At 40.8% G+C, this 23427-nt stretch overlaps 1 protein-coding gene across 4 annotated transcripts in view; it reads right to left on the bottom strand.

Moving 5' to 3' along the window:
• NFATC3 (nuclear factor of activated T cells 3) overlaps positions 1 to 504 on the bottom strand; it is a 64185-nt gene extending 63681 nt beyond the window's left edge. For all 4 annotated transcript variants that reach the window (XR_011003402.1, XR_011003401.1, XM_068202761.1 and 1 more), the window contains exon 1: positions 110 to 504. Coding sequence is in view for 2 of the 4 variants with exons in the window: in XM_068202761.1 (XP_068058862.1) it covers positions 110 to 209 (100 nt within the window). In the remaining 2 variants the exon portion in view is untranslated. The remainder of the gene's footprint in view (positions 1 to 109) is intronic.
• Between the last annotated feature and the right edge of the window lie 22923 nt (positions 505 to 23427).

Genomic DNA, 23427 nt, shown 5'->3' with positions numbered 1-23427 from the left:
GGGCTGCCGCCTCCCGCAGCGGCGGGGCCGGCACAGTCCCCGCTGCCCTCCCCGCCTCGTTCGGAGGAAAACAGGAACCCGACCGACCCCCCCCGGCCCCGGGGCGCACCTGCGGGCCCCAGCGGCGGCCCGGGGCCGGGCTGCCCGTCCTCGCCGAAGATCAGCCTGAAGTCGAACTCGTCGGTGGCGCCGCAGTTTGCCGTAGTCATGGGTTTGGCCGGCGAGGAGCAGCGAGACCCCGTCGCCCCTCAGGGCCGCGCCGGGTCCTGCCGGGCTGCGCTCGCCCCTCAGGACCGCCGCATAACACCGGGCGGCGGAGGGGCCGGAGGCGGGGCGGCGGGGCGGCGGCGCGAGCGGCAGCTGCGGCCCCAGCGCGAGCTCCGGTGCCCGGGCGCTTCTGTCACTCGGGGGGGGCGGGCGCCTACTCCGGGCTGCGGCTGGACCCGCCCCCGCGCCGCGCCCCGGGCAGCGCCCCCCGCCCCGGCCCGCCCCGCCGGGCCCTCCCCCTGTCCCCCGCCCTGCCCCGTCCGTCCGTGCGTCCTCCGTCCGTCCCTCCCGCGGTGACGTCACGGCACCGACAGCGCCCCGTGACCGCCGCCCGTGCCACCGAGGGACCGAGAGACACACACCGCCCCGCCCCCCGCGCCGCGGGGCCTGCCGGGAGTTGTAGTCGGCGCTCGGCGCCCAATCGGGCGCGGCCAGCGGCGCGGGGGGCGGGGCCGCGCGCGGGGCGCGGTGCCACGTGTCGGTCCCGGCGCCGCCGAGCAGCGCCCGCCCCGCGCCGAGCCCGCTCCGCTCCGCTCCCGGTCCCGCTCTGTGACCCCTCCTGCAAAGCGCACACGGCCCCACGTCAGAGCAAAGGAGCAGAATTCCCTTGCGGCGTGCGGAGCGTTACTTTCTAAAACACCGCATGTAAATAGGTGGTGCTCTTGGCACCAGCTAATGACTTGAATAATTAGATAGGATGGCGTAAGCTGAGGAATGTCGCTTGGGTAACAAATGCTGGCTCCAGGACTCAAAGCTGTTGGCTACTTGCCTTCCGGCTCAGTGGGAACACTGGCACTCAAGCAAACAGAACCACAGAATACTGAGCTGGAAGGGACCCACAAAGATCCCCCCAGCTCCTGGGCCTGCACAGGACACCCCAAGAACCCCACCATGTGTCTGAGAACCTTGTCCAAACACTCCCTGAACTCTGGCGGGTTTGGTGCTGTGACCGCTTCCTTCGGGAGCCCGTTCCAGTGCCCAGCCACCCTGGCTTGCACTGTGGCACTTCCTCACGCACTTCACTTTCTGGTCACCACAGCCGCTGCACCAAGGCTGTAGAACTGTGGGGAATTCTCCTCCAAAACCAATTCCAAAAAGAATTTTAAAGCATGGAATCGTGTCTTCTCAGTCTTGCATTTTGTGAGATCTGCATCTAAAAGTTTTTAACTATAAGGAAACTGATTAAAATATTCCTTAGCAAGGTATGTCATCAATGAAGGGAGCCCAGCAGTCAGCAGGAAGATCACAGAAGCTTCAGGGTGCTCTGCCTGCATGACAACATACCTTAATCTATAGTTTTGCCTTGCACTAAGATGAAAAGACAAAAAGAAGGGCAAAATAAAATGTAGAATTTGTTCTTGCAGCATAAGCATCTCCCTGCAGGAGATGGCAGTATAAAAACTCTAACTGTCCTGATGTGCCTGGAATTTGCACTCTAAGAAGTCATACAGCAACATGAGGGGAGCTTAATACTTGAGTCTTGTGTCCAGTTCTGGGCCCCTCACTTCAAGAAAGACATTGAGGTGCTGGAGCATGTCCAGAGAACAGCAACAGAACTGGTGAAGGGTCTGGAGCCCAGGTCCTGTGAGGAGTGGCTGAGGGAGCTGGGGTTTAGCCTGGAGAGGGGGAGGCTCAGGGGTGACTTCATTCTTTTTCTATAACTCCCAGGAAGGAGGGTGTAGCCAGGTGGGGGTCGGCCTCTTCTCACACACAGTCAGCAACAGGATGAGAGGACATGGTCTTCAACTATGCCAGGAGAGGTTCAGGTTGGACATCAGGAAGAATTTCTCCATGGAAAGGGCTGTCAGGCATGGGAAGGGGCTGCCCAGGGGGATGGTGGAATCACCATTCCTGGAGGCGTCCAAGGAATGACTGGACAAGGCACTCAGTGCTCTGGGCTGGGTGACAAGGTGGTGATTGGTCAAAGGCTGGACTCAATCATCTTGGAGGTCTTTTCCAACCTAAATGATTCTGTGAGTCTATTCTATGGTTCTAACTTAATGAAATGGTCACTGTGTGCTGTGCAATTAGTAAAATATTAATCCTTAATGATCTAGGAAGATTTTAGGTTTGTGCTGAAACTTGGGCATTGATGGGATTCAAACTACTACTCACAATTAATAAAGTTTGCTTATAGCCAGTTATGTAATATTCACAGTTTAATTTGTTATGGGATGTGAAACTCATATTAACCAGAAATATATCATCGCTACCTCTAAGGTCTCATTCCTCAGTTAAAAAATCATCTGAGCTAGTTAGTGTGTTGTGACTCTCTGGTCATCTCCAGATTAATATTGTTATGTTAACTGTTTCTATGCACAGCGTCTTTCCATATTTGTTGCTGTTGAGACAGATCCCAACAGGCATGTCATAATCCTAGGCATGCATTTGTACCTGGATGTTCTCTTTAGAGCCTGTGAATGAAAGTGAGACAAGAAGGCTCATGTGAAAAGGAATTAGCTACAGTGAATAATCCTCAATCCTTAAGAGAGTGCAGTGAATTCTGTCTCTCTGTGCACTTCTGAGGAAGGTCAGTAATCTGGGTTGAAGAAAGCAAGCCTAAATGAAAAGCTACTTTGTGACATTGCAATTCTAAAGGAAACAGAACACATGATATTAAAAAATACTTTGCAGAACTTGGGACGGCAGGACTTTGCCCAAGTTTGCCCAGAATGGGAAGTTGCTTCTAGTGCAAAAGCAGCCATATGTTTTTTACTTATCTTGTAAAGCGCTGTCTTTGCCATTATCACTTCCCACACACCACTAGCTATTTCTTTACTGAAAATACATGAGCAGCTACAGCTACTGTTCTTACGGCACTTAAACCAAAGATTCATACTCTTCTTAGGGTAGACAGTTCCCTTTTCTGAAGGAAGCCCAAACCTTTATAAGGAGCTCACAGCCAGTTGGCCTGTAGCCTCTTTTTATCTCTAAATCCAAGGTCACGTAGCAAGAAAAGCTGGAAAAGTATGTGTAATTGGATTAACTGTGGTTAAGAAAAACCCTCATACATTCTTGAATGAAAACAGATCTACGATGAACGAGTCAGTAAAATACACTATACATAAAATGGCAGCTAACAGCTAATTTTTGTCTAAAAACTTGGGGGTAATCTTTTGCTTTTCAAAGCAGCTGAATTAGACTTTGCCTTATTGTTAAATAATTGTGTCAGACTACAGCAAGTGGAGCAACCACAGCAGTTTCCTGTTCTGTTACACCAGTAGATTATTCATTATGCATGAACAATCTACTGAGAAGTACAATCAAACTTGTTCTCTTCATAAGCGTAGATTTGAACACAAGTATTTGATCCATATTCTTTGATAAGATGCTCGGAGTATATTTCTAATGAATATGCTAAATTAAATATTTTAATATTAATGATTTGTTCATTTCCCTTAACTGTAAAATAAATCTTGTCTCCCCTTTTTCTTGTCTCCACTATTGATTCAGAAAGCTATGATATAAGCAGGACATTAGGTATTGCTTTTAGTCCTACCTACTGCTCTCATTTGAAAAAGAAAATGGACTATACGTCCTAAAATAAACAGGGTAATTGGTTATGACATGACCACCTAGCTAACAAGGTAAGAATTTAGAGAATATGTAAAAATAAGGTGGTATTGTAAGTTATTTACAGTAAACTTTATAAAGGCTTTTACTTCAAAAGCAGATGTATGTCTTTGAGTTCAGTACTTCTATTGCCAACATCATTCTTTCTTTTTATCTTGTCTTCACCATAGCTTTCATTTTGCTGACTCTGTTGTATTGCACCAGAAAGCACATCCTTTCTGCATTTGAAACTATAAAGAGAACTACACCTTCAAACCTCTTCTACACAGCTAAAGAGCAATTGGGGTGTGACTGGGAGTGAGGTGGTAAAACAACTGACGTGAGTGAGCTCACATGAATTTCCAGGGAATTATGTCAACCTCTGGGCTTGAGGTCCAGGGCATGGATGGCTGATTTGGCTTTTGTTGGCTACTGAGAAATGAAACGGTGGCAGTAACAAGGGCAACTTTATTTCACTTGTGGTTTTGTGAGGAGAAGTTTCCTTTATTTATTCATTTATTTATTATGCATAGGTGGTTTCTGTCCTTGTTGCTTCTAGGCTGTATTATTGCATCCAGATGGGGATACACCTTGATCTGGTCAGGAGCTGGAGTTATTGCATGTGACTCGAGAAGGAAGGAACGTGCTTCCTGTGGTATTTGAATCCTTTCCAAACTGTGGCTATTTTTTAGGCGTGTTGTGACTTTCAGCTCCAAAAACCTGAGGGCTACACTGTGCTGTGTTTTATTTTCCACACATCATCCGATGCTGGATAGCTAGGAATTCTGGATCTGCAGCCACATCCCAGATCTGTATTTGTGTTGGAGTAATAGGGATTCCTCCCCCCTTCCTATGGGCAGCAAATCAAAGCCAGCTGTGCAATTGTAGCCAGAATAGGCTTTGCAAGATGCATGGTCAGGCATTCGTTCTGCATGATTCAATCAACCAAACAGCCTCGAATTAGGAATATAACACAGAAGGTTGCATTTCATGTGCTTGATCTCATTCCTGTTTGTGGTTGAATCTGGACCTGTTTAAAAGCCCCACACACCAGCGTGGCATAGAAAGGGCAGATGAGGAAGCCCAGAGAAAGACTCCTGGATTGAGCAGATAATGTTCCTTGGCTGCAGCAATGGTTATGCCTTTTACAGCTGCTATTGAAGAAAGCATGAGTACAGCAAGGGACATTTTTTGCTCAATGTGTATACTTGCTATCCTTAAATTCATTTGCAAATGGCATACAAACAAAATCCTCAGTCTTCATGTCCCTTCCAGCTAACAAGGCACATTGTTTAAGCAAGCAGAATAGTGTTCTACAGAAGTTAGTATTTCAGTATAGAGCCTGTGTTAAAGAAGATTAAATTCAGCAGTCATATAGGAAAGAGGCTTGCATTCTGCACACAAGGTCATAGGTTATTTATATTTAATATGTGACATCTGGCATTTTAAATAATTTCCTTGGCTAATTACCAGTGCCTGGGTGAAATATGAAACTTCTCCCGTTGGGGAATTAAAAGCAAAACAAAAACAAAAGTAGATTGCATAGCATTGGAAAGTTTTCTAGCAAAATTAGGAGTTGTGCTAATTCAGGCATTAGAATACACAGTAGCAAAAAAATAGAGTAAAAGACAGTAATTTGACTGAACTTTGATAAATTTTCAGTGAAAATCTACAGTCACCCTTTTAAGTTTTCCTATGTCATGACTTAGTTATAACACTCCTCTCTAGATCTTGAGCTTGGTGTTTGATCAATGAGGCATTTGTAATAGCAAGATCACAAAGTTAAAAAAAAATTGCCAACAAGGTGTGTGTTGACAAAAACATACCCACATAAAAACTTAATGAGGTCACAGTCTCATTTAACCATTTTACAGTTTTCCCCAAGAAATTTCATCACTCCCTGAAACCTACTGCAGTCATATTAAATACACTTTAATATATTTCTCCTCAATATACTTTTACATTAAACAATCATTGCTTTGCTTTATTATTTGTTTAACATGCCATGTAAAGCAGACATTACTTCATGAAGTTTGCTGCTGTGTTATATTTCTAGAGTTTTACAGAGGAGGTTGCAATCCTCCCATTTGGAGGTTACCATCACACATGTTGAAAAGACTAAGAGGGTCTAGAAATCTGGCACTGAACTGCATGGCTCTTCTCACAGACTTTATATTCATAGTATTTTGCTCTCAGATCATTGAGTGAAAGCAAAGTAAAATTACCAGCTGCATTATTACTGATACCAGTATATAAGGACACTCCAGGCACAAGTACTTGCTTCTGAAATGATTGCTTTTACAGATACCTTAGAGTCTTATTACAAAGCCTAAAGTGGTTTGTGAGTGAAATCAGATGACAACTGAGATTGCTACCAGAACAAGAACAAACTCCTTTAATGCATAGTGATGTTTGCATAAGATAAATATTTGTGGAAACTCAAATGAGGTTTCTTAAAAGCTCTTAGGCTGGAAAAAAAAATGACTAAGATGGCATTTTACTTACTTTTCTATGTTTTAACTTTCATTTTTGACTGTTCACTAGCCAGCAGACAGTCCTCTTGTACAGTACTGGGATACAGAAAATATGGGCTCTGTTCCAAGCTTCCCCTTTTGTGCAGTCTAATTTTCAGACTTTAGAGGGGCACAAGTAACTTGCTATTTACAAGACATAAAACATTGCCTTAGTTTCCCTCTAAGGTGAGGGTAATACAACTTCTGTTCCTCTTTTCACTTAGATTGCAAATGCATCTGAGTAAGGACTCTCAAGTCTGGAATACTTCCTATACACTCCATTTGAACATTTAAGCAGCCTGGCCAGATGATTTGGGCTGGTATTTCTCTTTGTACTGGACGAGGAGAAGCATCACAAAACTGTTGTAGCAAAATGGAACCCGAGTCCCTGAGCCTTTAGCTATTCTGTCCTAGGATCTATAAATACTATGGTCCTTCTGTGGAATGGTTCTGTTTTGTTCAAGTGTAATGCACGTGCAGTTGAAGGTGCAATGGTTTTTCTGTACTTCATATATACATTTGGTATACTTTGATTAGCTTAGGTATAACCACAATCTTATGTGCTTAAGTCATCCCTCCTTATATACTGTAATTTCATAAATGGTACACAGATTTTGCTTATCCACAAATCAATGTTTCTTCATCAGTATTTTAATTATCTTCAGGAGAAGAAAAAGAGTATTTTCCCTCATAACAGCTTTTTACTATAATTCAGAATAAGCAACTAGAATAAATGTATTACTAAACTTTCCTTGATGTGCCTGTTCCCAGGTTTCCATAGGAAGCCAATTGGGCTCACTCTTGAGTGAGCAGGACTGTCAGCCTTGTGCAAAGTCCTTGACTCGGATCAGGCTAAGCCAACATGAAACAATAGGTTCCAGTGGGGTGGAAAACTTTAAAGGCTCCCTGGCAGGTTGGATCTCGGACTTGCACCTTTCTTCTTGGATCCATTGTGCAGTCCTTAGAGCACATATGCTCACACCCCTTGCTTAGTCTGTACCTAATGAGCTTTCTGACTCAACATCTTAATTTGGACACAACAGGATTCAGCTGAGAGGTAACATGTGGAACATGACTGCCGTACCCCAGCTGTTGCAGGTGCTTATGTGTCTTTTTTGCTGTAATCCATCCCAGTCTAAAGTCAAACAGGCCAGCCAGGTGGTTTACGTTTATTTTTGCCTTTGCATTGGAGTAGAGGGCAGTTTTCATTAGCTGCTCTCGCCTCTCCATTTTTTAGTTGACTGAGTTTCCGCCTGGCTTGATGTCCAGATTGCAGCATGTTAGAGGGTGGGTTCTTCTTTGACAGAGCAAGGGCTGGGAGCTTTAACTATTTGATTTGGTCACAGAATCAATCCTCATTACAGTCAGTCATCTGATATGCTGCTGGTCCTGATCCTTATCTTTCTACCCTAACCCCTTCACAAGAATAGGCTTAGCTGCATCCTCTAGCTCCTTATGTATTGGCAGAGTGGATTGGGATAAAGGTACTGCTGTATATTAAAAATTTATGCAAAGTAGAAAAGACAAAACACAGAAAGGAATAACTGATTAAATACTATCTCAGTATTTTTCCTAGCTGGAGAATGAGCTATTCAATTAATAAAGTGATCCCAGTCAGCTCTGGAAGAATATTACTCAGTAAAGGTTCACCCATTAATTAATTTAGTTTTCCTGTATTTGTAGATCTTATATATGTATTCATCAGATATGTATATAAAGAATGGTTTGGCTGGTAATTTATATTGAACAAAAGAACAGAGTTTAAATGAATGCTCAGATAAAATGGATTTTTAACATGTATTCAAACTAGAAATCTTATTGCAAGGGTTCATGTCACTTAATCATCAAGCAAAACCAAATCATATGGTCAGTCTTTTTCCTTTCATTATCAAAAAGGCCACAGATGCCTGAATATGCACAAATCATCTATCTACAAATACAAAATAAAATGTTTGATCTACTGCTTATTCCTTTGGAGATCAGGGTCTGGTGTTCCTGTATGTTAAAAAGAAATAACACCAACAAGCTACAAATACTTTCCCATTAAGAAAACCAGTAAGAGAAGAGGCTAAACTTGTTAAATTCAACATTATCATATTATTTGATCGGTAAATAATTCTGTGAGGTCTGTACCAAAATAGATTACCTCCCCATTAAAAAATGGAATTTGTCTAAAGCAATTCTATAATCCATTACATTAAGAATTAATGTTAAAATACAGAATACATCCATTCTAAAATGATACATACTTTAGAGTGCTCAAAATCTTTTTTTCTCATGTATTTAATTGCATAATGGTTTTTTGAGCATTATAATTGCTTGACTTTGACAGACTGAAAATATGATTATCTGTACAAAATATCATGTGCCTTTATCATTCAAAATGTTGGCTAGTTAACATTTAAAGCATTCAAGGCTGCACTGGCTCCTGGGAAAAACAATTAACTATGCAGTTTTATTTTTATTCTGTCTGACTTTTTTAATAAAGCATTTTTTGACAGTGAAGTTCACAATCTGTTGATTAATCAGAAAGCAGACAAGAGTTGCAAAATGTATCATCAGAAAATTGCTCAGTGTTCAGACTACTCTGTAATTTTGTCATTTACTTCTGGTTTCTGTGATTGTTAGGCTAAAATATCATAATAGAAGTTACATTCAGGTAGTAACATTTGAAGTAAAGAATATAAGATAATGGAAACTGGTCACCTCCATGATGATGGGTACAATACAGACAGGGAGGTGCTAGTAATTAGTTAAAGCAATTTTTGCTTTAACTTAACAAACACTTTTGCTGAACTAAATATACTCAGATAAGAAAAGGTCTCTGGAATCAGCTACTTAGCTTTCCATTATAACTCAGACATACACATCTTCTCCAGTTTTGCACAATTAAAAAAGAAGAAACAATCAATTGGCCATGGCGTGGTTTCAGCTGGGCAGGGACTCAGCAGGCCTGGATGTACCCACAATCACTATAATGCATGAATTTTTAGCATGTAGTAGCATTAAGCTGTCCTGATGGCTCAGCAAAAAAATGCTGAAGAGAACAACAGCTGCCCTTCTTGGTGCTCTCCTGCAGCAGACTCTAATCCTCTGGGTTTATACAGTTGTTCAAGAAACATTAAAAGGAAAAGCCTTCTAAAGCACCAGAGGCACCAAATGGGACAGTGCTTGCTCCAAGTTTTATCTGTGTTAAGAAAAAGTGCATTTTATGCTTTAAATTTTTTTACAGTAGCACCTTCCAAAACCAGTCAATGTATTAAAGATCCATATCACAGAATGCAGTTTTGTATTTATTATCACAAAGGGAGTGGTGTGTCTGCTACAGTATGACCATAAACTGAAAATGAATATTTTCCAGTCAAGACAGTACATGCAACTTATTTGTCTAAGCAGCTTCCAAAGTTGTAAACCCAGTCCAACTGGCTACCAGGCTCTGACTGTGCTTGGTTCAAAACAATTGGTACAGACCATTGAATCAGACAAAAGATCAAACTAAAAATAGTTTCAACATTGGTATTTATATACCTTCAGAGTATTAAAAATAGTCTTACTGGATTTTTTGGACTTTTTCTCACTGGGGATTCCCTGACAAATAATATTGAGGCTGTAATAAAATTGATTGTAAGAGTTTAAAAATAAGCTTTAAAATTAGTGTAGAAAACATTTGTAAGCCAATAAATGTTAGAGCAGAACTTGAAAGAAATCCAAACTTTTTCAGACATATAATTACACATAGGATAGCAATGTTAACCCTTTCCTATAGTAGTCCTTTAGTTGGAAAATAAATTTGATCTACTTTTTAATATGCTTTTAATCTGAGATTACAATCTCGTCTTACAGTGAATGATGTCAAGCATTTGGCATTAAGGTACAGCATTTCTGGTGTCAATAACTTTGTGAAATATCTAAAACTCTTCTGTTAATTAACTTTAACATCAATTGTCTGTGTGAGGCTTCATGTTAGGAAATAGTAGCTATATGTGGTTTATATTGCTAAGGGAATCACAAATAAGAAATCCTAAAAGGAAAGGAATGGTTTCCAGTAAACTGTACAAGACCAAAGGTTAAGTAACTCTCAGAACATGAGGTTATGGGTTGAAGTAGTTAAAGGGGAAATATTCCAGAAATACATTTCAGAAAATAAACTAATTAACCCATAATATCACCAGAATGACAGGTATTTAAACAAAAGAGAAGGGGTGGAAATAATCCCTTTTTTGGGAAATCTACTTCAATATTTATAATTTAACTTGCCCAAATATGACTGAAAATTAAAAATTCAATTAGAATTATGTAGGATTTAAATTCTTTTGTACTTAATATCCTTGCATTTCTCAGTAGTGGCTCAATTGCTCAAGAAAAACAGTATTCTGGAAGGGAAGTATTGCTAATTTTTCTGCTTCCATTCAGGGTGTTTTTCTCTAACACCTTAAGCCAGCCTATTTTAGGGTTGCCGTAGCCTGGCCCCCCACCCTCGCTGGGCGATGTGTGCCGATGTCAGCGCTGCGCGCTGCGGCAGCTCAGGGAGCTCAGCCGCTGAAAGCTCGTGCTCCAAAGAAAGCAACTTTTTGTCTCGGCTCCCTGAAGTGGCTCATTATCCAGCAGAGTCAGTGGCACCAGCGAGGGACCTCAGCCAGCTCAGCTTCAGGCTTGTTCGAGAGGAGGTCCTAGAGAACCCTGGGACCCTCAGCGTTCTGTGGTTAACCACCCTGCTGGGAGCCCCGGAGCCCGCAGTCTGGAGAGTGACAGCAACTATCATTAGCTTTAGACACGCAGTAAATTAAACAGACGAAACTTCACCGAGCCTGATACTTCCAACATGGGAACAGTAACATCTTTCAGCAGAAAAGTCACAAATGGCCCAGCATGACTTCTTAGAAGTGGTTTGCTGGAAGCAGCACAGTAAAGGTGCAGTGGGATCGCTGCTCCAGGTGGACATTTCCCCGTGTGGAAAGGGGGGGTCTCCACACACTTTCTTCCCTATGACCCCCTTGGATGAGAACTGCCTAAACTCACTAAACCGGATGGAAATGTCTCACTCACTTTTGCTGTGCTAATTTTCTGCCTGGGGCAGAACAAGGTGGGAATGGAGTAATTTTCTCTGGAAGCAGGTTTTTCAGCTCACCTCAGCTCAGACAGCGGCTGTTCCCTCCCGGGCTGGGGATGCATGTCCTGCTGGGATGGCTCGGGGAAGGGTTGGCCTCTGCCAGGCACCCACAACTCACTCAGCGACACTCCCTTGCAGTCACTATTTAAATAAGTCACATTACCCACACAGCTTAAACTGAAGATCTTTCTCTGTGAGAATCAGGATAGAACCTGTATCTCAGTCATAACTTTATCACCTTAGGTTTCTTCACCAGCAGCCCACCTGCCTATGCCGCAGAGCCAATTCTCTGCGGTATTTGATGGGTGTGTACCGGAGCTCTCTATGCACCAATTTTGCAATGAGGCCACAACAAACATGGCTTTGCATGTAACCTTTTCCTGTTCCTCTGTTGTTGTGTCTCCACACCTTCTCCATAAAATTAAACCAAAAAGAGCAATTTGTATCAACTGTACACATCCAGTTTCAAAAATAAGGTACTATTAAGGATGAACCTGTTGCTTCAACAGAAATTGTCAATTGCTTGCCTTGTGCGAAACTGCAGAGAGTGGTGGGAGGAAAAAAAAACCAACATTTAAACCATGGAATATCTGAAGGTTTGATCAAAGAACAATACATGGAGAATGAATGCAGGGCAGCAAAGGCATAATCACAGGTTTCTGACCTGCAAGACTTGCAGGAAAAGCCAGCCCAAGTCAGGTACAGTACAGAAATCACTGGAATTGGTTCAATTTGACTGCATGCCAGAGCACACTCTAATCCAGGGAACAGAGCCAGACATGACCCCATTTGCAGGACCTTTGTTGCTGTTTTAAACATGTATCTCTACTGTGCCAGATAACAAACCAAAGATGGTATTAGCCTAGCAATTAAAGAATAATTAACAAAAGAAGCAATGCTTTGATCTGCACCAGTTACTTAGACTGCCATTAATGCCAACTGGGGTGTATTAACTACAGATTTTTCTCTAACAATGTTTTAATCAATTTGAATAAATAAATTAATTTAGGCTACAAGATAAGTTATAACACCTAAGTCTCAAAACCTCCTCCCTTAAAATCAGCAACCTAGCCATTAAGGTAGATTGCAGTTATAACCACAAGTATTAGGAAATAAATTTAATATTTACATCTGTTTGTACTCTGAGGCTTATAAGAATATGGTGTTAGGCAATGCCAGTGTAATGGTTTGCTCCTTCCCTCTGTGCCCTGCGAGCATCCCATCTGCTCAGCTGCCTCAGCAGAAGCATTTGTGAGACCACCCCGTGAGCCAGGCCAAGGGAACTGACCCAGCTTCAGGCTTTATTTGAGGGGAGAGGGGAGGATTGTTAGGGCTGGGTGAGTTCCCCGATCAGATCCACAGCGTGGCCCCACAAAGAGCTGCGTCAGCACCGCCACGCGGGGATGGGGCAGTGGCTGCAGCAAGAACACAGACCAAGGATGTCTAAAGTTAGTACTGCTGCCAAGTGCTGCGTGTCATGAGACAAAACCACAGGAGCAGCCCTGGTCACTGGCCATGCCCACGGCAGGCAGCAGCCCCAGAGAAACGCTCCAGCCCTGAGTCATCCATGCACCCCACAAACAGGAAAAACCCCCTGAACGAGCGTATGAAGGATGAACAGATGGTATCTCCAGGATAAATGCTGAGAATACATTGCTGTACAGTGGCTTTAGAAGGAAAGCTGTGATGAGGCTGATCAGTAGTGAAACTTGGAGAAAATGAATCTGAACAGTAAATAATAAGGCTTATTTGAAGTGATAAATACAGGGCTATTGAATTGTTTGCTATAGAATTTCCTCATGTTAACCTTTGTTTTAAAGACATTTTGCATGCAGTAAAGAAAAGGACAATCACTTTAAAGGATCATTGTCAGAAGCATGTATATGAAATAGTAAATCAGGAAAAACAGGCTAAAGCTTAGTTCAAATAAGAAAGAATCTTTAAAACACTCACTCAAAAATTCATCAACGTTTCCCTCCTCACAATTCATAGCAGTAACTCTGAAAACAAACAATTTATCCACTAGGGATGATTGTTATTCCAAGTCATGGCCCTGACGAATGTAGTTTTTAGTCTCAGATATAAGGAAAGCTACAAAAGGTTAAAAAATGTGGGTATAGTTTAGATAAACATCTAAGAGTTTGGAAATCCATCTGAATGCTTTCTATCAGAAAAATTGAGCTTTAAGTCTTGTGAGAAAAAGGCTTATTTGTGATGTTGGCTCTTTTATTTCTGGTCTCAGTTGGAATATGATGAGAGTAGTCAATCTCACACATGGTGTTTTGTCTTCAGGAGTTGTGGGGAAAAAGTTCAGTTCTAAAAATAGAAGATTATTGTGAGACTTTCATCCTACGAAAACTCACTTTGCCTCTTGTGAGAGGGAGAGACAATGGGATAGTAATGCAAAATGTTGCTTAACACTAAAAAGTTGCATGCAGTTAAAGAAGAGAGAATTGTTTTCATTTTACAGGATTAAAAAGTCCCCATATATTCAGCTGGAAATACAACTTTTGTTCTGATTTTTAGTTACATGGCACAAAATCAAAAATGCCTCTCAGCTGACTGTAACTCTGACACCCACCAAGTTCTTATGACAGTGCCTAGAGATGAAGCTTGACCATACACAGCAGTAGGACTGGGTGTTAACAACAAATGGAATAAGTAGTCTACCATCAATAAGTTACCTCCAAAAACTACATTTCATTTCCAAAATGCCTTAGATATTTTAATTTTTTTCATTTTAAGTCAGTTGGATGTAGCCTCTAATATTAGTCATGAAAATTAAACTTGAAATTTTAAATTACTTTGACTTGTTGAAATTTTTCTACCAACAGTTTTATATGACAAATACACATACATGCAGGGAAGGGCCATGGTGTACATGCAAATTTTGAATGCTCTGCCTCACCAGGGGCTGCTGAAGAAATCATGTCTTTCATAATGGTAATTCTCCCTTTCAACAGAGCAGGGGGTTTTTTGTCCTGAAACAAATGGGTTTGGTTTATATTTCCTTGGACTAGCTCTGCTGGGAAGTCTTTAATATTTCCAATGTCACAGACATCCACATCAACAAAGGTAGGTAATATCTACAGTCTGATAATGCTGCTTTTGCCAGCAGTTCTGTCTTAAACCATCCTTGTCTCCAAGCTCCTTGTTCCTTCCTTTTCTTTCTGCCTTGTTGCCCTCAAGTAACTGTTTGGAGGGGGCTGGCAGCGATGTGGAGTATACAGGTTTTAACCTGCAAAAGCTCCCTGATCCACCTATAAATCAGAATTGCACTAGTAGGACCAAGGAGATACCTACTTAAAAAGGGTCACACACAGCCCTCCATGGTGTCTCTTTCTCTCTCCCACCCTGGATAAGGTTGCAATTTCACACTGCTTCTGTATGAACAAGCTTGTTGTTACTGACTCTTGCAGTTTATTGGAAAATTAAAAACTGAATTATGCAGACTATTTTATAACCCCACATGAATGTACAAACTTCCAAGATTCAGTATGTTTGCTGTCCCCAAGGCAGATACACAATACAGCTATTCGTATGTAAAAATTCATAGACCGAATTTTAAAGGCTCTATAATACACAAAAAAGAGCTGTTAGGCAGCTGCTCATTCCCCACTTTTATGAATAGAGGGCTGAGTTATGACTCTATATAATAGAGTACTTGTTTTTCCATGAGGTAGGAGGTAATCCCTAACACTTAGTCTTTTTACAGGTCATATCTGCCTCCCCAGAGATACTTCCAGGGCCTGGTATATTTTCTGAAGGGCAGTGGGACTAGACTAAGTACCTTTCACATACTGACCAGGCTATATGCTCCCTATTTAGAACTCTATAAAGAGATTCCAAAGAATATGTTTTTGTTGTAGGGAACACAGGCACATTTTTGTTTTGCTCCTCCCCTCCCAAATATTTTCCTTCAGAAATGACTCTTGGTAATCCTTCATGCTTGTGTTTTTTTAATCTATAGACAAAAATCTAGAGCCAGAAGAAAACTCAAATGCATAAATCCTTTTAAAAGAGCTTATATCTTATCTAGGCTTTTATAGATGTGGTAGGAACGTGGAGACTGGAGCCAACTGTATTATTTTTGCCAATCTGCCTTCAAGTGTGAATAATGTCCCAAAAGTTTATATGCTTTCCTAGATATATGTTACATAGCTCACAGATAACTATGTAGTTTGTCTGCCACCTATCCCAGCAGCTGTGAGAAATACCTGGACTCCTCAGGAAGGCATATTGTTCAAGATGTCATCACCTCATTCATTTAGAAAATAATAAATTCTCAGGAGCAGCATCAAAGAGTAGTGAAAAAAGGTTACTGTGGGTCCTGGAACAACTTTTTTTTCAATTCTCTCCCCTGGACCTTTCTCTTCCCTTTGGCTTTTTCATCCCCTATGCTCTTCGGGACCAGTTCAGTACAGAGGATTGCTCTGCAAACCTTGGCTTCACTCACAGTTAAGTAAAGGCAAAGGATCAGACTCATCTGCCTGTCTAGAGCAATCAGAACTTCAAGTTTATCATGCAGAAATCATGCAGAGCGTAAGCTGAACATTTATTTGGCCTCTGTATCACAAGGGACTTTGAGAAGAGAATCTCCATCTCCCCTGCCTTGATCTGAGATAGAGCATTACTGAATTTGAGGACATGGTCAGAGTTGTGCAGCTGGTCTCTATTAAGAGACGAACTCCTTCACACCCCCTATAGCTGCCAGTCCTCTCAGATCTGCTAGTCTGACTATACATGGAGCCACTCCCTACTCCAGTTCTGTCAAAATAATCTGATTTTTGTGGCAAACTATCAGAGAACCATAGGAAAGAAAGGAAAGAAAAATGTTCCTTTTTGTTGGCTCCTGTTACTCCCAGGACTGGACAAGGTTCTCACTGACAGTTGGTTACCATGGCTATTAATACCTTGATAGAAAGTGAATGAATACCATGATTTAGAAGAAGAGTGAAATCTCACTAGGAATATCATAGGAGTAGGCAACTGTTTCTTTAAAGAGAGGAACTGATGGCCATTTAGAAAAAAGTATTTATATTTAATGATCTGCAAAGTTTAGCCTCTGGCAGTTCTATTTTAAAGATAATCTCTTACAATTAAAACCAGCTAACTCAAAAATTGCTGCAGGATGAAATATATTTGTTCTCTTGTCCACACTTTGAATTGGCACACCTTTTTTTTTTTTTTTTTCTTTTCTGCAGACTAACTTCCCTCCAAGTATTAAATGCTGCTACCTTCCATAGCATAGAGAAGAGGCACAGCATCTGTTACCCAGTCAAGAAACAAGTCTGAGCACCTTACTGCCAGGAAAGACAACTCACTTTGTACAAGAATGCTATTTATCTGTTAGACATACAAGAATCCACTTAGCTTCCATTTCAGCTCATTTGTAGTTGCCAATATCTACCCTTTAAATACTTCCAGCTGCCATTTCTGTCTTGAAAAGGTATCTGTTTTCATCTTTCATTTAAGACTGAGACATTGTCCAAAGCATCTGGAAATGTGAACTGTGGGGCCCTGGGCAGCCCATGAACTATATAACCTGGTTCAAAGGCATCCCAGAGGGGAATAAAGGAGGTTCCTGAGTGGTTCTTCTGGCAGCAGTGGTCCTTTGTTATCAAAAAATTCCACCTAACAAACCCACTTTCTTTTGCAGGCTTGTTTTTTTACCCTGCATCAGCTCCCCAGTCAAGCTGGCCAGATAGTTGTACACACAGCTGCACTTGCAGAACTGAGAGTGTGATGCAGGGGCAGGAGATTTCCACTCTACTCTTCTAGAATTTCACACATTAAACTTGTAAAACTGACTTGACTACAGTGCATCCAAATCATAGACAGAGGACTTCAGCCCATACAGACATTAACCCAAACCTCTTCCATAGCACTAATTCCTCAGGCAAACTTTTACAAATAGGCTGTGGATTCAAGAATGATTTCAAAATGTTTATTTTCAAGAAACAGTAGTGGGAGGATAAAGGAGGTAAAACAAGATATTTAATTTTAGATTCTACACTTGAGTGAATTGTTTATCAGCTGTCATGATCCCTAATGAGAGCTAGCAAGAAGTAATAAAATGATTAGGCCTTAAAAGATACAGTCTTCCCTAAAATCACTATCTAGGCTCAGAAATGCAGATTTCCATCACAAACTTGTATTGCTGCCATATGCATAAAAATCAATGGTTAGTCCACCTGAACTACAACTACTTTAACCACTCAATAAGGCAGATGCTGGCCCAACAACTCCCCAGTGTGTCTGAGAGTATATGGACACTGTAGGCATTTTTAGAGCTACAGCACATGAAAGCACAGCCAGCTTGGCTGTAGAGCAGCTGTTGTTAGCAGAACTCTTGCAGCAGAGATTTCATTGCAGGGGTGCATGATGTTCTACAAAACTGAACAAATACTTGAGAAGTATTATTAGCCAGCTCAGAGATTTGTTTCAGTCTAGCTCTTCTGCCAGTAGCCAGTCATTTTAACTGGTATTTTAACAATACAACTTCAATTACATGGAAATAACATTTGTCTTAACTGCTCCCAGAAATCACAGAACTTACAAAGCAAACTATCTCCCAATGTACCATATCCTTGTTCAGAAGGGCTCTTTTGCCATGACCCTCATCAACTGTAGGGATAATTTGATGCAAACAAGTTACAAGTCTCATTTGACTAATATGAATGCTGCTCATAAACTGCTGGGAGGTATTTCTCTGGGCCTGAAGCTAATGAGGCTCTGGCTGTACTGACCTTTCCTAGGTGACTAATACTGGCCAACAGTCTCCCTTTTCCCTCTTTAGGCATTCTCCATTCCCAGGTACCATTTCTCACTGAGGTGCCATCCTTGCTGTTGTGTCACCACTAAGACTCGTTTGGTCCCAGAGTGAATCAAATCAGGGAATTGATTCAGCTGAAAAATAAAAACAACCACAAGCATCTGGGCTGGCAAAAGGGAGGAGGTAAGAAGCAAAAGAAGCTGCAGTAAGAAGCAGAAGGCAAGGACATGATAGCTTGATTTGAACCACAGCCTATTATGTGAGCCTTGATAACATAGTGTATCTATTCTAACAGAGGATCTGGAACTGTAAAGGCATGAAATTACTGCTGAGTATGAAAAGGTCATTTAAAAAGCTCAGAACAGATGTCAAGTTAGCCTTCATAGTCCCTTGCCTTAGTCATATCTCCACTTCCCTTTCAAGAAAGAAATAGTTTAACAGGTTTGAATTCAATTCTACAAGAACTTATTTAGTAGCTTTCAGTGTCTCTGAGAAATGTGCATTGTTTCAAGAAAAAAATAGTCCAAGAATATAATGGCAACATAGTTCAAACACAGTGTCCTTCCAATACATTTACAAGACTCAAGGACAGGTAAGCAACTTCCTTAATTGATGGTCATTCAGCACCCCTTTCTGGCATTCTTCAGTTCACCTCCCATCTCAGTTAAATACAATACATTTCATGAAAAATCTCATGCAGTCCCCATTAATTACTGCATATCAGTTCCTTCTTCTTAAGCACACAATTAAAAAATTTCAAACAGGAAAGAGCTTGGAGCAAAATTCCTTGGCTAAATAGCTTTTAAGTTTGTGAGAACTTAGATCCAAAATATGTTTCTGTAATCCATCTAATTCAACCAGTATTTCATCCTTTTTAAGTAATTCAGTCTAAAGCTTTATATTCAACTAGTGAAACCTGAAAAAATGCTGATTTCCATGTTAAACAATCTCCTATCAACAATCATATATAAGAAAGTACATCAATACTTCTCATGTATATAGTAGGTAGATCTGAATTTAGGACATCATCCAGGATCTTGAAGTCATATCTAAATTCCCATAAAAGCACTCATGGAGATGACAAATAATTTTCCCCTGACATTAATATTGCTTCATGTGACCCCAGTTCCAGATCCCTGACTATTTTAACTTTCTGTTCACCAGTTCATTCACAACACATTCTTTACGCTGCTTTGTAAAATGGTTTTCTTTTTCCTTTGTCTTGATGATACCATGAGGCCATTCTGAGTCCCTCAGCTTCCTCCCCTACACCACATCCATCCTCTTCACAGAGCACAAAAGGTGCAAAAATATGTACTCCAGCTTCTCCTCTACTCTTGTGAAAAATGGGTCAGTCAGCTTTGTGCTCCTCCCTACCTTTCACCCTTCGTAGTTATATCCTGTCTGCTCTATTGTTCAGATTTGTTCTCTTAGATGGTAAATTCTTCACAGCAGACACTCCATATACTCTTAACACTTGGCCTATTTTGGATTTTGCTACATATACGGGATAAAACTATATTCCACACAGACCTGAACTTTGTCTCATGTGAACCAAAAAAAACCCAAACCCTGTGCAAAATTGCTGTTAAATTGCTAATGTTTTTGAGTCAGAAAAGTAATGTTGGTGTCTATTTTTAGACACTGTGTTAAGTTTCACTCACTTTTGATAATCTGCATTTTCCTTTTATGGAGCTATGTTTTGTTTATGGCTTAGAAATTGTGCATGAGATCTCACATGATGACCTTTAAAGTAAACCAAGTTTAACATCTTGATATCCACAGTGGCGTGGGAGTCTAAAGATGTGGTTGCAGATACCTGTTTCTCGTTAGAAGGAAGCTAATGGCAGATCATGCCACTTCCTCACTTATCAAGGAAGATCCTCTTGATGCAAGTTTTGTGTTAACTACAGCAGTTCACCGTGCACTGGGGGTGTATTTCTGTTATGGATAAAAGTTGTTGACAGAGCTCAATACTGTACATCATTCATCAATTGATTAATTCATAGAAATGAATAGAATAAGTTTAATACCTATGCAAAGCTTACAAACTCATCTGTACAATACTGAGCAGTCAATAAATATGAAGTATAGTAGATAGAATTTCCAGACTTTTTCGAGTTCCATCTCTTCAATCCCAAGGAAGCATAAGTAAAGTGCATCTGTTGGTCTGTATCTTCTGATGGCACTAATTTCTCTGCTAATTTGCATAGATGTGCCAAAGAATGAAAATTATTACATTCTTTTAGGAGATGAGCTACATTACAGACATTAACTGTACAAACTCCACAGATGCCCTTATCACTGACCTGAGTCCTGATCTGGACATACTGTACTTGAAAAGACTAAGAAGTATTTTAATTGCCCTTTTCTTTTTCTGCCACTGATGTTTGTGCTGAAGTTGTCAACAGGATATTTTGTACACACGTGTTCTTGAGGATCCCAGCTGCAGTGTGAGTAAGCAATGTAAGGAAAACCAACACTGGCAGCAGTTGGATGCTGCCAACTGTGCCCTACAAACCTCAAGGAAGAAGCTGTGTAATGATCTCTACTACAGAAACAATCTTTGCAGACCAAAGACTGGAAAATAACTGATGTACTTTTTTGTCACCCCAGCTAAAACCCTTCTTAAATGGAAGTCAATACCCGCACAACACTGTTCAGGTGTAACAGCTTCATCCCAAATACATTTTAGTTCACCCAGAGATGCAAGAAAGGCTTGCAATGGAAATTCCAGGATAAACAAGGTGACTATTTATGCTCAGCTAAAAAGACTGGTGAGCTTGACATGCCTACTCTAAATACTGAAGTGGAAGAAAATAAATGTGTTTAAAAAGCTAACTTCAGCTTAGTAAAGCTAAGAAAACAAGTAAGCAGAAGCTATCCTGAATTACCATTTGAAAACCCTCTTCCCAACCCACACAGACCTGAGTGAAGTGTACCATCAATATGCTAAGATCAGCTCTTGTCAATATCCCAAAATCTGTTAAAAAGTTGCAGATGGCTTCTTCTCTAAGGGCTGAGTTGTATTTGGTGAAAATCAATTAAAGTCCCAGTCCTAAAACCGCCAATAAAAATTCCTAATGCAAGAAGGAATACAATTAGCTGCTCACAGTGAGTCTGCACTGTCAGTACAGTGACATGGGGGGTTCTGAAGCACAGGGGAAGTGAGAGGAGTGAGCTGAGTAGGTGAAATGTTCTCTCCGACCAGGTGATCCCATGAACTCACAGGCTGGGCTGAGAGGAAAATGGTACAGAATAGCAGTCAGGCAGTGATAGGTGAAGATGCAAGTTGTTTTCTAACAGGATGAGGTTAGCTCTTCCTTTCATGAAAATATATAAACTTTTTCTGTAAAACCTCCTCTTCATCTAAATTGATTTTTTTTTTAATGAAGAGGTATGAAGAAAATAAAGTGTGGGTGGATCAAATCTGTTTGTCTTCAGTGAGTTCCTCTACGAAGTTAAATGGAAACTCTTCCCTCCATCTTACTATGAGCTGTGTTTGCCTCTGCAGCATAAGGCCTCACTTTCAATAAACCCTGTATTACACATTTTCCTCTAACAAAGCACAGAGAATCTTACTACAAATGTGAGTTTCAATACTAAAAACGAACACAAGAAAAAGGAGTAAATATTTATTCTATGGGTAGATGCTGTACCAGTACTACTGCACAGAAAGATAGCAGTGACTAATCTTCTACTTTTTCCTCTCTCTATCCCTTCAGCCAGCATCACTGCCATTTTGGGATATGCACTCTCAGGTCATGCTGCACAGTCATGCATGTTACCCACACCAGTGAGCAAACTACCACTGATTTTACAGTCTACATTGCAACACTTGGCATGCTAATAAAAGTTAAATGGGAGAGAAGGTAATTTATTAAATCCCTATTAATTCAACATTCATAATGCAGTATTTCTATAGCCTACAGGCTATAAACTTTCTAAGAACTACAACTGTTTTCCATGTTCAGGCACTGCAAAATATGAAAGCTGCTATTAGCTGTAATAAGAGAATGTCACAGGGCAGCATGACATAATTACCATGCCACTGATGTGACAGGTAGGCATCATGATCTAACTGTACAGTGATTTACTGCCTGAATCCTGCGGTCCCACTATTGCACCTCTCTGAAATCCTATCATTCTCATGCCCTTGTGAACACTCCACCTTCCATTCCCTTCCACCTACAGATCTGAACACACAATGTTAACTTAACTTCTAAAAAAAAAAACACCTTACAAACACCCCTTTTGTATGCCACACAGGGGAAATAAATGCACACTTCTGCTCAAGTGAAACTGCCTCATATTGTTTTTAACACCCTTCAGATCTCTTCAGAGGGTTTTGTGGCTCGTGTAGGTGCCTCTACTCACACGTTTACTTGTGTTCTGTCTGGTGTCCAGGATTTGGCTCTATTTCAGCACAAAAGAAAACAATGGCTTCAGCTTTTAAACTTTTTGTTGCCTGGGATTTAGTATGGGTATGTAACTAGAATGGATGCACAGATGGTCAGAAACTTTGCTTTCAATCTTATAGCAATTCAGAGAGCTAATAAAACAGTAAACTACCCCACAAATAACCAAAAAAAACCCTCCAAAAACCAAAAAACCCTTTTCACTGCCTGAAAAATAGGAGAGGTCCATTTCTTAAGTAACCAAACTAGGTAAGTCACTGAGAAGCTTCCCAATGAAGTTCAATTACAGCCTGATTTTTTTTACTCAAAAAGATAATCTTTTACAACACTTAAGATTAGAAAAGGTAAAAATGTACTAACTTTAGTTAAATATTTTTGTAACGCTCACTTTTCTTTGACCACAATGAGGGAAACCACTTTATCAGTTTCTGTTTAAAAAGTTTAACATGAAGGCCCATGACCAGCTTGTGAAATCCATGTTAACACCTGTGCACAGGCATGCACAGCATCCTAACACTGCTTAGAGAAGTTTGCAAACTAAAACGTATTAGAAAAGGGAATGTGTTTGTACCGTTTTAAACTAGCTAAAAAGTACATTGAAGAACTGTATTCAAATCCAGTTCTGCCAGCTCCATGCAACAGAATACTAATTAAAAAATGCAGGTTCACAACTGTACATAGATATCCATTGGTTGCAATCACCAAGAAATAATTTTTAAAGGTAGTTGAACAGGAACACAATGACATACTGAAACATTAACAAACGTATGGAATTTATCAAGGAAAATTAAG

This window comes from Anomalospiza imberbis, chromosome 12 (assembly GCF_031753505.1).
Source record: "Anomalospiza imberbis isolate Cuckoo-Finch-1a 21T00152 chromosome 12, ASM3175350v1, whole genome shotgun sequence".
NCBI classification, from domain to species: Eukaryota; Metazoa; Chordata; class Aves; order Passeriformes; family Viduidae; genus Anomalospiza; species Anomalospiza imberbis.
Note: the sequence above shows the minus strand (reverse complement) of the source record. Positions and strands in the feature narration are given on the sequence as shown.